The sequence below is a fragment of the Ptychodera flava genome, chromosome 13, assembly GCF_041260155.1.
Source record: "Ptychodera flava strain L36383 chromosome 13, AS_Pfla_20210202, whole genome shotgun sequence".
Taxonomy (NCBI): domain Eukaryota; kingdom Metazoa; phylum Hemichordata; class Enteropneusta; family Ptychoderidae; genus Ptychodera; species Ptychodera flava.
Genome location: NC_091940.1, coordinates 33332454 through 33346897, shown reverse-complemented (window position 1 = coordinate 33346897; position 14444 = coordinate 33332454). Strand labels below are relative to the sequence as shown.

The following is a 14444-nucleotide window of genomic DNA, read 5'->3' as shown; positions in this document are numbered from 1 at the left end:
TGTGGAATGACATTGATGCAATGGGTGCATCAGGCCTGTGACTTGCATAATAAAGTAATCTGAGGAACGTGTAATAAATGACTCATCTCTGCCGGTAATGACCACTGAAGGAACTTTTGATTACATCACACATAACGATGCCCTCACTGCCTCTAGTGTCATGACGGCACATACTATACACATGGTTTGGTGGAATTTTCGAAATGCTATGGGATTGGGTATGTTGTTGTAATCAGCCATTTCGGATCATATAATGAAACAATTTAATGTGCACAAGAATGCAGCCATAGTATTTATCTTCGTATCACGTTTGAACAAAATCAGTCCATCGAGGGACAGTGACCTATGTTTATGTTTCAAAGACATAAAAAAATCACACCAAAATTGAAATCAAATGGCTGTCTCTTGACCATATGGATCATAGCACAAAATTAGTAGACATGCATATGTATGCCATAGTACTTTATCTTTGTACCAAGTCTCAACAACATTGGTTAAGGAATATTTGCATATGATTAAGAGATAATTGGAAAAAATTTACAATCTGGCAGCCATATTGGAACATGTCACGAAGTAAATTGACATGTATGCCATAGTGCTCGATCTTTGTGCCAAGTTTGGACAAAATGGGTGTAATGACCTTTGAATTATGCTTCAAAGACATGCAAAATTCCAACAAAATGGCAGTTCTGCAGCCATATTGGATCCTATCGCAAGGTTAATTGATACATGCATATGCATGCCATAGTAACGTGCAAGGATGTTTGAGTTACGGTTCAAAGACATGAAAAAATCGCAAAAAAATGGCCACCTGTCAGCCATATTGGATCATTTCACAAAATAAATTGGTGTTCATATGAAGGGCATACTGTTTTGCTTTTGTGCCAAATTTGAACAGAATCGGTTCAAGAATGTCTGAGTTATGGTCCATAGACATGAAAAATCGCAACAAAATGGCCGCCTCACGCCCATATTGGATCGTATCGCAAACTAATTTGACATGCACATGTAGGCCATAGTGTTATGCCTTTGTGCCAAGTTTGAACAGAATCTGTTCAAGGATGTCTGAGTTATGGTCCAAAGACATGAAAAATTGCAACAAAATGGCCACCTCGCGCCCAGTATTGGATTATATTGCAAATTATTTGATATGGATATGAAAGCCATAGTGTTATGCCATTGTGCCAAGTTTGAACATAATCTGCTCAAGGATGTCTGAATTATGGTCCAAAGACATGAAAAATCGCAACAAAATGGCCGCCTCGCGGCCAAATTCGATCGTATCAAAAATAAATCGACGTGCATCTGTAGGTCATAGTGCTATGCTTTGTGCCAAGTTTGAACGAAATTGGTTCAGCAGTGTCTGAGAAACTGTTGATGACGGACGGACGGACGGACGGACGGACGGAACGGACGGACGGACGACGGACAGACGGACGGACGGACGGACGGACGCACAGACGGGACCCAATCTATAAGTCCCCGCCGGACTTCGTCCGCGGGGACTAAAAAACTGGATCATGTACGGTGCATGCAACGATCTCATTATGTACACAGACGATCAGATCGTGTCTTGTAACATTTATTTGAAGTGGAAGACAAACTTGCTCTAGATAATTACCAGGCACGATTTACCCCGAGTAAATATGCTCATTTTCAATATCATAGAGTGAGCTAATTTTATAGGACACTTATTTATTAATTCAAATTTCAATTTGCCAGTAATTGTCACGGCACACAAGTACCTAACATTAAGAAATACGATTGCTGGGTGACAATTTTCAAACCCTCTCTTGGAAAATCAGGAATTTCTGTCATGCACTGTTCTTGACTGGTACATCACAGTTTGTGTGATTTTTCTAGACTCTACAACAGAATGGCGGTTTCTTTTTTTCAGTCATTTTACCAACTGACGAAATAATGTTCTATTTCTGACGATGGACCAACTACGAGGATCACCTCTAGAATTGTGATACCAACTTGAGAGCTCTGCAAATACTCCTAGATATTGTGTGAATGTTTACGTAATTGTTGCACAGCGGCTATGAAAGTTGCCATGGCAAAGAAGTATTTGGAGATTTGATGTTAAGACCTGACCAATGGGAGATTTATCCTGACATATGCCAGTATATTTCTTTCTCTGAATTTGTACATGTATCAATGAATGAAAGTAAAATAATGAATTATTCACTTTATTTATTTATTTATTTATTTATTTATTTATTTATTTATTTCTGCCTTTACTTGCTAAATCTGATCTTATAACCAAAAACAGGTTTTAAAAGCACAATATTACTTTGAAGTTTTCTGTCATTGCAAACCTTGGGCAAACACAATTGTCAGATATTTTCAAAAGATTTGAAAGAGTTTGAAACCGTTAGTATCTGTGCAAAAATTTGAACTTTTCAAATTTTAAACATATCATTGACAGCAAATTCAAAACCACTCATCTTGAAAGTGGTTGGATTAAATTAATCGCCTTTCCATGGTTTAGAAAAATACTAGAGATTAAAGAGATTACCAGTGTTTTTAATTTTACACAGAACTGATACCACGTCAGACACAACATGGCTGCTACATTTACGTCATAAAACTGGCTTTCACAACTTCCTGCAGCTGTTGGACAAAGATTATCGTTTCAAAAACTGCCAACAGGAAGTACCGGGGTGAACGTAACCATCTGAAGGATCCCTGCACCAGTATAAATGGAAATCCGGTTGCACTCACAGTCCCCTTACGCAATGTGCCCCTCTCTTGCCCACGATTATTTCAACCTAGTACAACTTGAATCTGTTCTTTGAGCTGTTTAATCTAGCGCTTCATTTTGCTTTACATTGGTCTTGCACCTGGGTTACCTAGACCACTGAGAGCACATCAGTATAGGCTAATGATTACAAAGCTGCATACCAAACTGAGGGCCATATACTGTAACAGATTTAAGTCTGCTAGTCCTGAGTACATCCTTGAGCAAATTACAAGTGCATTTAGGTACTTGCTGGTCTCTTGGACCCTAAGGATGCCACATTTGATTGCTGATCAAGACAAAATATTTTATTGATCCACAAGTACCATGGAGATAATATCACACTAGGGCTGAGCCCATATCAGGTGCAGCCAACAGAGTTATTCATCGAAAAAGCTATTCCAGGAGCAATTTTTTAGGGCAGGGGAAATTTTAATTTTGCTAGGGCAGGGGACATGTTTTTAGGTGGTAGGGGAGCAAATTTTAGTTTTTTTTTGTAGGGCAGGGCGGATATCGGTTGATTGTCCTGGGGACAGGGCTTGGCGAAAAACTTTTTGAGGGGAATTGTTTCCAGGGCAGGGGAAATTGGCAAGTTTTTTTTTCGCCACAGGGCGAGGGAGCTTCAAAAATTCACAGTGGGGAGGGGAAACAGGCAAAAATAAGTGGGGAGTGGGTAAAAATGAAGTTTGAGTGTGGGAGGGTAAGTCGAAAAATTTTCTGTGGGAGGGCAAATTATGAACAGCTAATTAATTACCCTCTTGACTTAAAATTAGTCAGTTCACATTATTTGTCATGCACAATATATCTTATCATAGTAAGGACCTTTTTAAAAGTGCATTGTTCATTGGCTGCACCTGCTATATGCTCAAGCAGCTATTTAATTTCAACACAGTGACAGTTCACTGTTCATTGTAGATGGATCTTTGATGAAGGCAGTTTTAAGATACTCCTCTTCTTCATAGGTGTTGGTGTCCTCATTCATTCCAATATATCGATGCATTTTCATTTATTTTTAATTTTTTAGGTTATCATAGTTTTAGGTTTATTCCTGCAAATCTTGATCAAAGTAAAAACTATGAAGCTGGGATATGATGTGCTATGATGCAATCACAAATATCATAGGATAGCAATAGGGGAAAGTATGTGGTCAAGGAAAAAATCTTATTGTACTGCAGTGATGCCGTATCAGTGAGCCACTTGCAGCTGTCTTTGGCGGCTCACTGCACGAGCTAATATGTTCTACAAAAAGTGGTTCTCAAAAAATTGCTTTGTGAAAAATATTCAGGAGATGTTTATGTTTTGATTTGTTTGTTTGTTTTTCTTACCTTTACAGTGTTGTTGGTTTTGTGTAGTTTTGATTCCAAGAGTGCAACTCTGTCGTTGGCTTCCCGTTCAAGTTCTTCCACAGTCTGCACCAACACTTCATTCTGTTCACTGAGGTCGTTGACATACGACTGCAACACCCTCATTTTCATCTGCAAGTACAAAGTAATTGCAACCATAATTTAACAATAAATTCACAAATTGTGGGTCAAATAGAACATTTCAAATCTGGAATGTAACCAACCCTACACTGAATTAAAACTACACAGTTTTGAGTTTTGAAATGAGGGAGTGCTAGATACCAGTACTAGACTAATATCTGTATAAAGTATGTGAATTTCTATAACTTTCAGTGTTTTTGCTAAGGTTTGGGAATATATCGGTAAATGATTTTGGGAACCCTGGTAACATTTCTGCTGTTCCCTAATCTGATTGCATTGATATACCAAGGGGAATCCCGGTAAAATGACTGGGGAACCCCAGTAACATTTTCCAGCCTTAACAAAAACACTGACTTTGCAATGTATTTCATCAAGAATGTGTTGAAAAAATCACCATTTACTACACATTAAATAATGTAAACTCTGCAAATATTACATTTTTTTCCCTCAAATTATTAAACATCAATTCCATCACTATATCTTTCATCAGCTTTTAATTTACCGGTAATACTGACATTCCGTGTCACAAGAGGCAGACAGCTTCACTAACAGCAATCATACGGCTATTTGCATTGGACTATTAGTCTCATACATACATTGTATATGTTTAACTTTATAGGTAGAATATTCTTCCAGGACAGCTATTCAGACTCTGTCAGCTTTACAATTGATACATTTTGGTCTTCCACTTGTGGGGGCCTTATTTTGGAGCTCATGAGGTAAGCAAAGTTTTCACCAATTCATTTTGTGAAGATCAAAAATCATATTTTGGCCATAGAGTTAACACAAGAATGGCGGCCATTCTGAATTTCAATTGTTGGTAAATATACAGCGGGAAATGTTTCTTTTGCCACAAATTTTGAATGGTGACTCCCACTTTTTATTCCTGATTTCTAAAGGAAAATGGTTTATAGTTTCCTTCATGAAAATTTGGGCAAAATTTTAAGTCTTATATGCCGCACAAGCTACATGTGCCTCAAGCAAATGGTATAGTAATATCAAACGGGGGAATTCTCTGTTTTCTATTATTTTTTTTGTGTATGTGAAATTCACTTTCTGGTTCTATTTTGAAAATCATACCAAAAATGACTGGTTCTTCAAATTGTCTACCCAGCCTGCAGTACATGTATGTGTGTTTTGTCCAGTAGTGTTGTTGATAAGTGAATTTTTGTCTTGACTAGAATTCATTCTATCAACAGTGACATACATGTATTGCATACTTTACACAGGGTGTTGTTGTCTTTGGCAAAGCTGATATTTTGTGCGTCAAAATGCTTCAAGGAGAAGAATATGAAATTATTATTGTTTTCCGGGACTAAATTTCTAAATTACAAAGCTACCATTCCACTATACCAGATATAAAGTGTAAATTGTATGCTGTGGATGAGTGTCAGCATGGTTGGAAAGCTTGCTTTTAATACTGAGTTTGAGCGCAAAAGCAATTTTTCATTGCCTTTATGAAATACACCCTAGTCATTTTTTTTCAGATTTTTGCCAATATTTGGATAAATAACTGTAAGCCAATGAAATCATGTGATGTCAATTTAGTCCAAAATTTTTGAAAAATTATAAAAAATCCATGAAAATTGGTAAAATGTTGCACAATATTTGGTGGGAAAAATTACAGCACTCAAAGGGTTAATTAAGAGCAATAAACTTTCAATATTTTCAATTGACACTTCCTTTTTACCAGCCTGTTAGTTATCCAAACAGGGATCTAATTATATACCAACAAGGTAGAACCTTGATACCCTCCTTGAAAATACCAAACTGTAGATTCTGAAATTCCTTTCCTATTGTTTCACCACCACGGTTTGGCCCATATTTTGGTATATACCTATTGTTATCAATGGTGAATGTGGACCTGTTTATACGGATTGGGGATGAGCAGGTTAAACTCTAACAATTGAGATACATCAAATTACACACCATCAGGGCTCACTGTGTTTTGATTTTTTTGGTCCAATAACACTGATGTACCAAACTTTTGAACACATATGCAGACCACATAAACCACACAAGCAAAATAAATTCACAGAAAAAGCACATGACGTGAGTGTGGAAACACCACAGAAACATTGCCAGTACATTGATATAGATGTGCTCCAACATTTTATTACATATGTGCAGCTGAGTTGATTGGAGTGCTGTTGGTGAAGTGACATCTATAGTATATGAACACACTGACCGACGTTATTGACCTCCTCTTAGCCCAATGACTTGTCTTAAATTATGTGTGTGCGAAATGAAAATTTCACAAACCATTTCAGTGTCACACAACTTACTTTACTTTTTCCCCATTTTATGATATACATGTACATGTACCATGATGCTGAGTGAGTTACAACAACGTGTCCACTACACAGTACATGTACATGTCTGGCAAGTTGCCAACACAAACATCCCATTTACCGCTAGTGTAATGTAAAAAGAGATAAATAACATTTAAATCTATTCTGCTTGCAAAGATTTGTTTCATATCAATGAACTTGACGACACACATTTTCAAAATTCTGGTAAAATTTCTTCAGCATTGATGGCTCAGGATTTCTTTATTTTGATGGCAAATTTGCTTTTCAGGACTGATTTTATTGATCAAAATTTAGCGTTCTGTAAATGCAAATGAAATCAAACACAGTTCCTGTAACAGGTGACCATACTTGTTCTATTTATGATTTGTGTCAGCTGGCAGATTTTTAAAATGATGTTGTAATGACATCAAGAACTCCTCAACCGCCATCATTGCCATGGATACGTACAACTCATCAAATGATAGGAAATGGCGAAATGTAAAGACTTCTCATCAACTATAAGTAGGTCAAGTAGGCAGAAAAATTGACATCGATAATATGCAACTTGTCCTCCAAGGGTATTAAAGTGTTCCACAAGGGTGGGGTGGGGATGAGGGTGGGTTGGGGGCCTTCGTCCCATGATGAATGGACTACAAATCACGCCGCTTCCTGATGCACACTTCCTGATTTCAACTGACAGTCAGATAATCGACCAACACTTACTTTTTTGAAATAAGCCTAAAAAAACAATTTGGTGAATTCTTTCATACCCCTTTTTCATATGACACTCTCAACCAACTTTTCAGTTCTACCCCTAAGGCCAGAGTAACTGAAATTCTTTGTTTTGCGTCCACTCAAAATTCCGGAAGGTAGGCAAGGTACGCAGTTTAAAAAACATACACCAAAAATTAGCATAAAATCAATATGCCATTAATAAAAAGTTATCATACACAACTTGTTCATTCCTGTGACTATATGTATAAGCTTCTAGAAGATATAATTTTACTTCAGGTACATGTAGAATGTAAAACTTTTACAATACTGTTTTGGTCTACCACTTGTGGGGGCTCATTTTGAAAATCATGGAGTATGTAGAGTTATCAGCAGCTTAGTCTTAAGGAAATCTAAAATTTCATTTTTCCCCCATAGAGTTACCACAGGAATGGCAACCATTTTGAATTTCAACAGTGGAGTCAGTCACTAAAATATTGGGTAATTTGTTTCTCTGGTACCAAATTTTGCGGAGTCCTAATTTTTATTCTTGATTTCAAAAGGGAGTGGTTTCACGTTTCCTCATGGAAAGTCAAAGCAAGGGTTAAGTCTTTCAATTTTAAGGCACGTACACGTACTACATGTACCTTCATCACTTTCAATGACTGTAAGTGTGACTGCTATAAGGAAGTAATCTGTTGCAATATAAAAGTCAGGGCTTTGGTTTGTGACAAAATATCAATTTGGAGGAAAAGTTTGTGTATTATTTTTTTTCAAAAAAAAACTGGGGCAAACAGATGTGCGCACAGACACAATGCAAATAATAATACTCTGGACTGACATAACATGATCTGTTGAATTGTTTCAAAGACCACGTGTACATGTACTTTGTAACATTTGGGGGGCAGGGGAGGAACATCATGAGCTCTAATTATCCTAGGACAACTTCCACAAGTACATGTATTACACATGTATGCGCCCTTAGCGATAGCTCATTAGCTGACTGTGTGCATTTTCATAGGAAAACGAAACAGTTCACAATGAAACAAAGAATTGCTGCAAAGGTTATAGATTTCCAACCTCTGAAATAATTCCATCTTTGTAACTGCGGTCATTGATGCTACACATCTTGCGACAATACATATGATATACCTGTACATGTACCTGCGCTGTCAATGTACTCGGACATGATAAATCTCAATTTTTTTTGAAATAACCGTCTATTATATACAAAAACCCAAGCAAAGGCCGTTGTCATGGTAACCGGTGGGAGGAAAAGCCATGGCGTCATCACCAGCAGAATACAGCTGGAGAATACTCAAAATAATGACTTTATTGGAATGAAGAAGCTATGAAGTGATATTTCAAAAACAAGTAGACAGGATATATCAAGGATTTTATAATTGATGGAGAGGATCATATTTCACCTCTGGAGGCCATGATTTGGTGATTATCATGATCCATCAATCATATTGCAGTGCTGTGCTTTTTCTATGCCAACTCACAGCCATGAACTTGCATCAAGCGTACAACCTAGTGCAGACATACAGTACTGTACATCTAATTGCATTAAAAATTGTCACTTCCATCTTCAAAACTGACAACCTGTACATTCTCAGATTATTTTACATCAGCTCTGTCTTTGACAAAACTAACTGAAACTAAAGGCATTTTTTTTTTTTTCAATTTTTTGTGCTCATCCATAGGCCAGCTCTAATTTTCCTGTACGCCTACATGTAGTTGTCAAGGCAACAGCTCACAGTGATGCTGGTACAAAATGTCTTTCATTATTTCTGATGTAATGTAATCCTGTTCCCTGTCATGTCACCTGCATATCTAATGTTCCTTAGATAAGAATATTTCAGGATTTAAAAAACTCTATAAGATGATTAGAAATATTTGTAGCTGAAGATCATCCATCCACTGCGTGGGTGTACACAGTGTATCTCTATACATGTAGGATGAGCTTGAATAGAGATTGAATGAGAACTCTGAATTCAAATGTTACGTCGTGAAATATGAAGCAAAAGGGGCAATTTAACCTCTTCCACCCCCATCCCTGCCTAATGAAGTCCACATTCACCAATGGAAGCAATAGATTGGGACTAAACCATGGTGGTGAAAAGGTAAAATGATTGAAAAAATTCTCTTTTGTGGGAGAGTTCATCAGCCGTTGTTCAATACAGTCAATAATATGTATACACTGTAGTGAATGGGCAATTAATTTTGAAAATTTGTGTTTGAAAAATGCTACTTCTTGGTTTACGGACATACAGGAAGGAGAAAAAACGTTGATCATTTTCCATGTTCCCACACTGAAAAGATGATTGTTATATCATTGAATCGATTTCACAGTACCAGAGATTCACAGGGAGGTGGCATAGAATGAGATGGGCCAAGCATATAAGCACTCTCACACTGCCTACTTGGCTACTCAGCTTCTGATCTCTGTACCACTACACTGCTGTGCTCTCAAATGGTCTGGCTTAGCCAGCTCCCAAGGCCTTGAACGACATCAAGCTATGCCATCTCACTGAGCTTGGCTGCTAATGCAAGGGCCTGTCAATTGCTAATAGACAGCACTGGGCGGACACTGAGAGATCACTGACCAAATACCAAAGTTATTGTATACTGAGGTTTAAACAAACAAACCTAGTTTGTTTGTTTTTTTCGTTTGTTGGCTTGTTTGTTTTTTGTTTTATTTTTTCACTCATGAGTGGGTCACCCATGATTTCCAATATCATAATTTTAAAAATGGTCAAAAATGAATGAAAGATGCATTCACATGCTCGAAAAACTCTGTAATCTACATCAATAGAGCACAGGCAAAGTTATATAGGGATGTATTTCAGTGAGTGTGATGTTAAAAATTTCCCGGTTTCTGAAATTGAAGTTCAAGCTATCTTTTATCTTTACAGCTTTAGGTATAACAATTGTATAGAACTTTTCCAATTGATGTCGCTAATTAGTCTGCAAAAAATTAATTACATTATGAATGCTCTCTGAAAATATTGGTCAGTTATTGAAACATGAAAAAGGCGGATGTCAACTGATCTCAGAACGCCTCCTACGCTACACATAAGCACAGGGGACTAGACAAAAATCAAAAGCCCAACAGAGTGAACACACTAACTATTAAAATTTTGAACAATTTTGATGAGGAACTCTTGATTACATTATTGGTCAATTTCATTGAATTCATTTATCAGGTAAGCTACTGTTTTCAAACCTTAGCTTTAAGCAGAAAACAATTTTTTCTTTTTCTTTTTTGCCTTTTTTTTTGGGGGGGAGGGGGGATTCCATCTCGTAATTTCTACTACTACTACTACTTACTACTACTAGAGTGAACGTGAATCTGCTAAGACAGACATAGCAGTGGTTGACCACAGAAAATTGAACAATGTTGGACACTGCACTACATTTTTTTTTAAATCAGCATGATTTTCCACAGTGTGTTTGCATCGGGTATATCCAAGATTAATGCCCACAAATCAGAACTCAGGCTACGTAAGCAGGACTTGAGTGTAGTGACAGAGGAATGTGGGGAAGCTAGTACAAGTTGAAACAAAATTGGACCAGCACCAAGATTTTTAGCCTACAATCAATACATACATCCCACCATCCCATCAGAATGCCATGCACTGTTGAATGTGGAACAATAGTCAAGCAGACAAAAGTCACACCAAACAAGTTTTGTGAGATGTCCAACAACGACCAATCAAGAATGGGCTTCACGTCCATGGGGGCTCAATGTTGACACACCTTCCTGCTTGTATATACAACAAGCCTGTACACCCCCAGAAGTACCTTGGCTAGACCATTTCACATTTAAATGGACTGACATTTCCAGACTCACTATTCCTCTTGACCACAGAAGTACAGCTTGAAAACAACTTGTCATTTCATGTTATCGAAAACACATTTTTCTCAAAAACTTCCTGATAAGGATCTTTCAAAGCAAATAACAAACGTCAAAATTTACCCCCCCCCCCCCCCCCCCCATCATATCCCATCCCAAATAGTGCAAACAAAGCTTGCAAATGGTTGGAATATATGCACCCATTAAACGTGGCAGAACAAAAATATGAAGGGATTTACTTTATTTAAATCTGATAGCTAGGACAATATTCCTGTGAATTGTCATTTTATTTCTCCTCTGAGTCTACAAGATCAATTGAGTGACAGGCATGGGACTAAATTTGAATGAAATCAGTATTTGTCCAGAACAGTCATTTAATTATAAGGAATGTGCAATTTTGGTACAGCGCTACACAAAATACTGCAATGTAGATCATTGTCTCATCAGAGACAACACCTTTAATAATAATTTAACATGCATCCATTTCCACAAAATTAAACAACCTACATGCTCGTCATTTCAAATTTCTGCTCCATATTTCATTTCGGGAGCTGTCAGGTCATCGTAGCAGATGACGGTTCAGTGTGCCTTTTTAATGGTTATAGTAAATTCGTTGCAGCAACTGTGTGCTGACGCTATGTTGTTGGATTATCTGCCAACGTATTTGTGTACCCCCGCATTGTGATGTCATTGTTATCTCGCTGATAGTACACGCGCGGGCTGAATGAATTTTTTGCCCTTCTGAAATTCCCCCCATAAAATGGCGGTCTACATCTGTAATAAATGGTTTTACGTGCTATGTGCTATTGAAAGTGACGCAAGAACGCCTCTCCTAACGTGTAATTTTCTATTTGACGATTTGGTAATTTTCAGTGAATTTGAAAAGATCATTGTCACAATGCCGTTGAGATAGCGTCCCTTCACGACCTGTTGCTACAGTGAAGGGGGAACACGTCTGGGCACATCGCATCATCCCTACAATATTTGGGATGTTCGTTTTTCATACCATATCCTGCCTGCATTGTAATATCCTTGTGACAATTCTTACCTTATGTGTTTCCTCACTTCCATCCCCTTCTTGTAATCGCTGAAGTCTGTCTGTGTAAAGCCCCTTGAACTCGCTAAGCAGTCCCTGCATTTGACTGCCACTGCGAGCCTCCATTCTTGAGCTGCCAGCTGACCGCGCAAGACTCGACGTGGAGGGTGGCCCGCTGGCTCCAGTTCTTCGCGAGCTGGCACTTCCCGAGAAAGATCGGTCGGCCATTTTAGCATGTGGCTGACCTCGTGCAAAGCTGAGGACGAGAAGTCCCTTGCTGGAGCAAAAAAGCCAATACCTCTTTCAGGAAACGAGGAATATTATATTTCAGTGGAGTATTGTCAGTGACACTAGTTCACTGAAGAATGGACGCGTTCACAACGGTCAGTGGCCCGTTAATATTACCAGCTTTTCAATCAATTATACATACCCCCTCAAGGAAACATAATTTGTCTCGTCGCATTTTTCCTTTCGCGTCTATATTTGTAATGATTGCGTGCAAATATAATATAATTATAATCCATAATAATACTACGAGTGATGGGACTTGCATTTTTGATGCCCAGCAAAAAGGGTTTTCAGGTGAAACACGGAGCTTTGATATACGGCACTGACAAATTGTGGAACAGCCACAACAGACTTTAGTCACGTGGTTAAAGGGAGTCCCGAAAGGACCTCGACGAAATATTGCGAACGTACAGTACAGCACATGGCATGCTCCGGATTGCTTCCATTTGATTGAGCCTATTTTTGAAGATTGTTCGATATGTCTCTGTCTACTAGGTTAATTTTCCTCGGGATCTCAACTTTAGCTTAAAATCGTTAATTCAGAACACTAGACCTGTAACATACATTAAAGAATCGCAATATTTCTGGAGAGTTTCAAACACAGGAAGAAAGTTGGGGACATTCCAAAAACATGCAGTAAGTTAGCTGCAGGGACATCGGCAGACATGTAGTAATTTTGGACATTAGAATATGTGCATTATGCATAGATTTATTTTGGGATACTCTACTCTGGTGCAAGACATTAATTAATTTCTCTTGGTAAGCGCACAGTCACCTGTGGTCTATTCCGCTCTGCGTCTATGCGCTAGACGTGTTTACATATGCCTGAGAAGAAGACATATGTACACACGTCTACGTAGCGCATAGACGCAGAGCGGAATAGACCACAGGTAACTGTGGTAAGCCGTCTGTTGGAGATTTTGGAGAGCTAAGTAGCAACAACGTTGGGAGAGAGTTGCATCGGTTCAAGTAATGATAGTGTCCTTGTAGCGTTCCTTATGACATCCACATTACGATTTAACCAACAAAAACACAACAGTACTAGTTATGTTCGTTGAATTTTTATGGGTCATAAAAACATGTCTAATAAGCATAAACATCAATACAAACAACAACAACCAGATGTCTGGGTACCCTGTGGCAAAACCAGACAGAATTAACCCAAATGTAACAGGTTCAGCGTTCGACTTTGCCATCGCCAGCCGGGCCGCTTGGAAGACTGAATTTGTAATTTGTTTTTACTGTAACTTTTAACTAATTTTTCACTACTCTATTTCAATGTATCAACTACAGAATTTTACTATAATCCGATCATCATGACCAATGCCCGGTGTCCTGCTTGCCAACACAGCCTGTGTATGTGAGATGACCATTGTTATTGTTGATAAATGTATTCTAGTCCGGACCTGAATACAAAATTTAAACAATAACAACGCAGATTATACTCCTATAGGGTATATTTATGAGCTAAATATTAGGAATTTCTCCATGGTTCAGGGATTCAAACCAGAAACTGCAGATGATACACGGAACAAACAAAATTTTAAAAATGATCAAAATTACAGCTAATTGGATCTTTAACTTTACATGTGGCCAATTATGACACACAATTCCTAGTGATACTCATTCAATACCAAAGTCTTCAAGCACATATTCGTCTCCAAATAACTTTTTTTTGAAATTGTTGCCAGTTATAACAAGAAATGGCGCCCAGTCAATTCAAAACTAATTGCATATGTGAGAGGTCAGGTGTTCAGCAGGGCCGTGGCAAGCGAAGGGCCGCGGTGGTACCGTGGACGAAAACGACAATTCGCCTCACTGTAAAATTTCGCTCTACTATTTTAAAATTTCTCTCTACTGTTTAAGCTTAAAATTACTTTCTAAGTTTACCGTTTAAAATTTCTCTCAACTGTTTAAAATTTCTCTCTACTGTTTAAAATTTTGCTCTGCTATTTGAAATTTCTCTCTACTGTTTAAAACTTCTCTACTGTTTAAAATTTCTGTTTGAAATTTCTCTCTAATGTTTAAAATT

At 37.9% G+C, this 14444-nt stretch overlaps 1 protein-coding gene across 2 annotated transcripts in view; it reads right to left on the bottom strand.

Annotated features, from left to right (window-relative positions):
* The window catches only part of LOC139148219 (putative leucine-rich repeat-containing protein DDB_G0290503), a 75835-nt gene extending 63319 nt beyond the window's left edge, over window positions 1-12516 (bottom strand). For both annotated transcript variants that reach the window (XM_070719533.1, XM_070719534.1), the window contains exons 1-2: window positions 12137-12516; window positions 4069-4218 (exon numbers count right to left, since the gene is read on the bottom strand). In XM_070719533.1, the coding sequence (XP_070575634.1) occupies window positions 4069-4218; window positions 12137-12352 (366 nt within the window). In that variant the 5' untranslated portion in view covers window positions 12353-12516. The remainder of the gene's footprint in view (window positions 1-4068; window positions 4219-12136) is intronic.
* Window positions 12517-14444: the final 1928 nt, after the last annotated feature.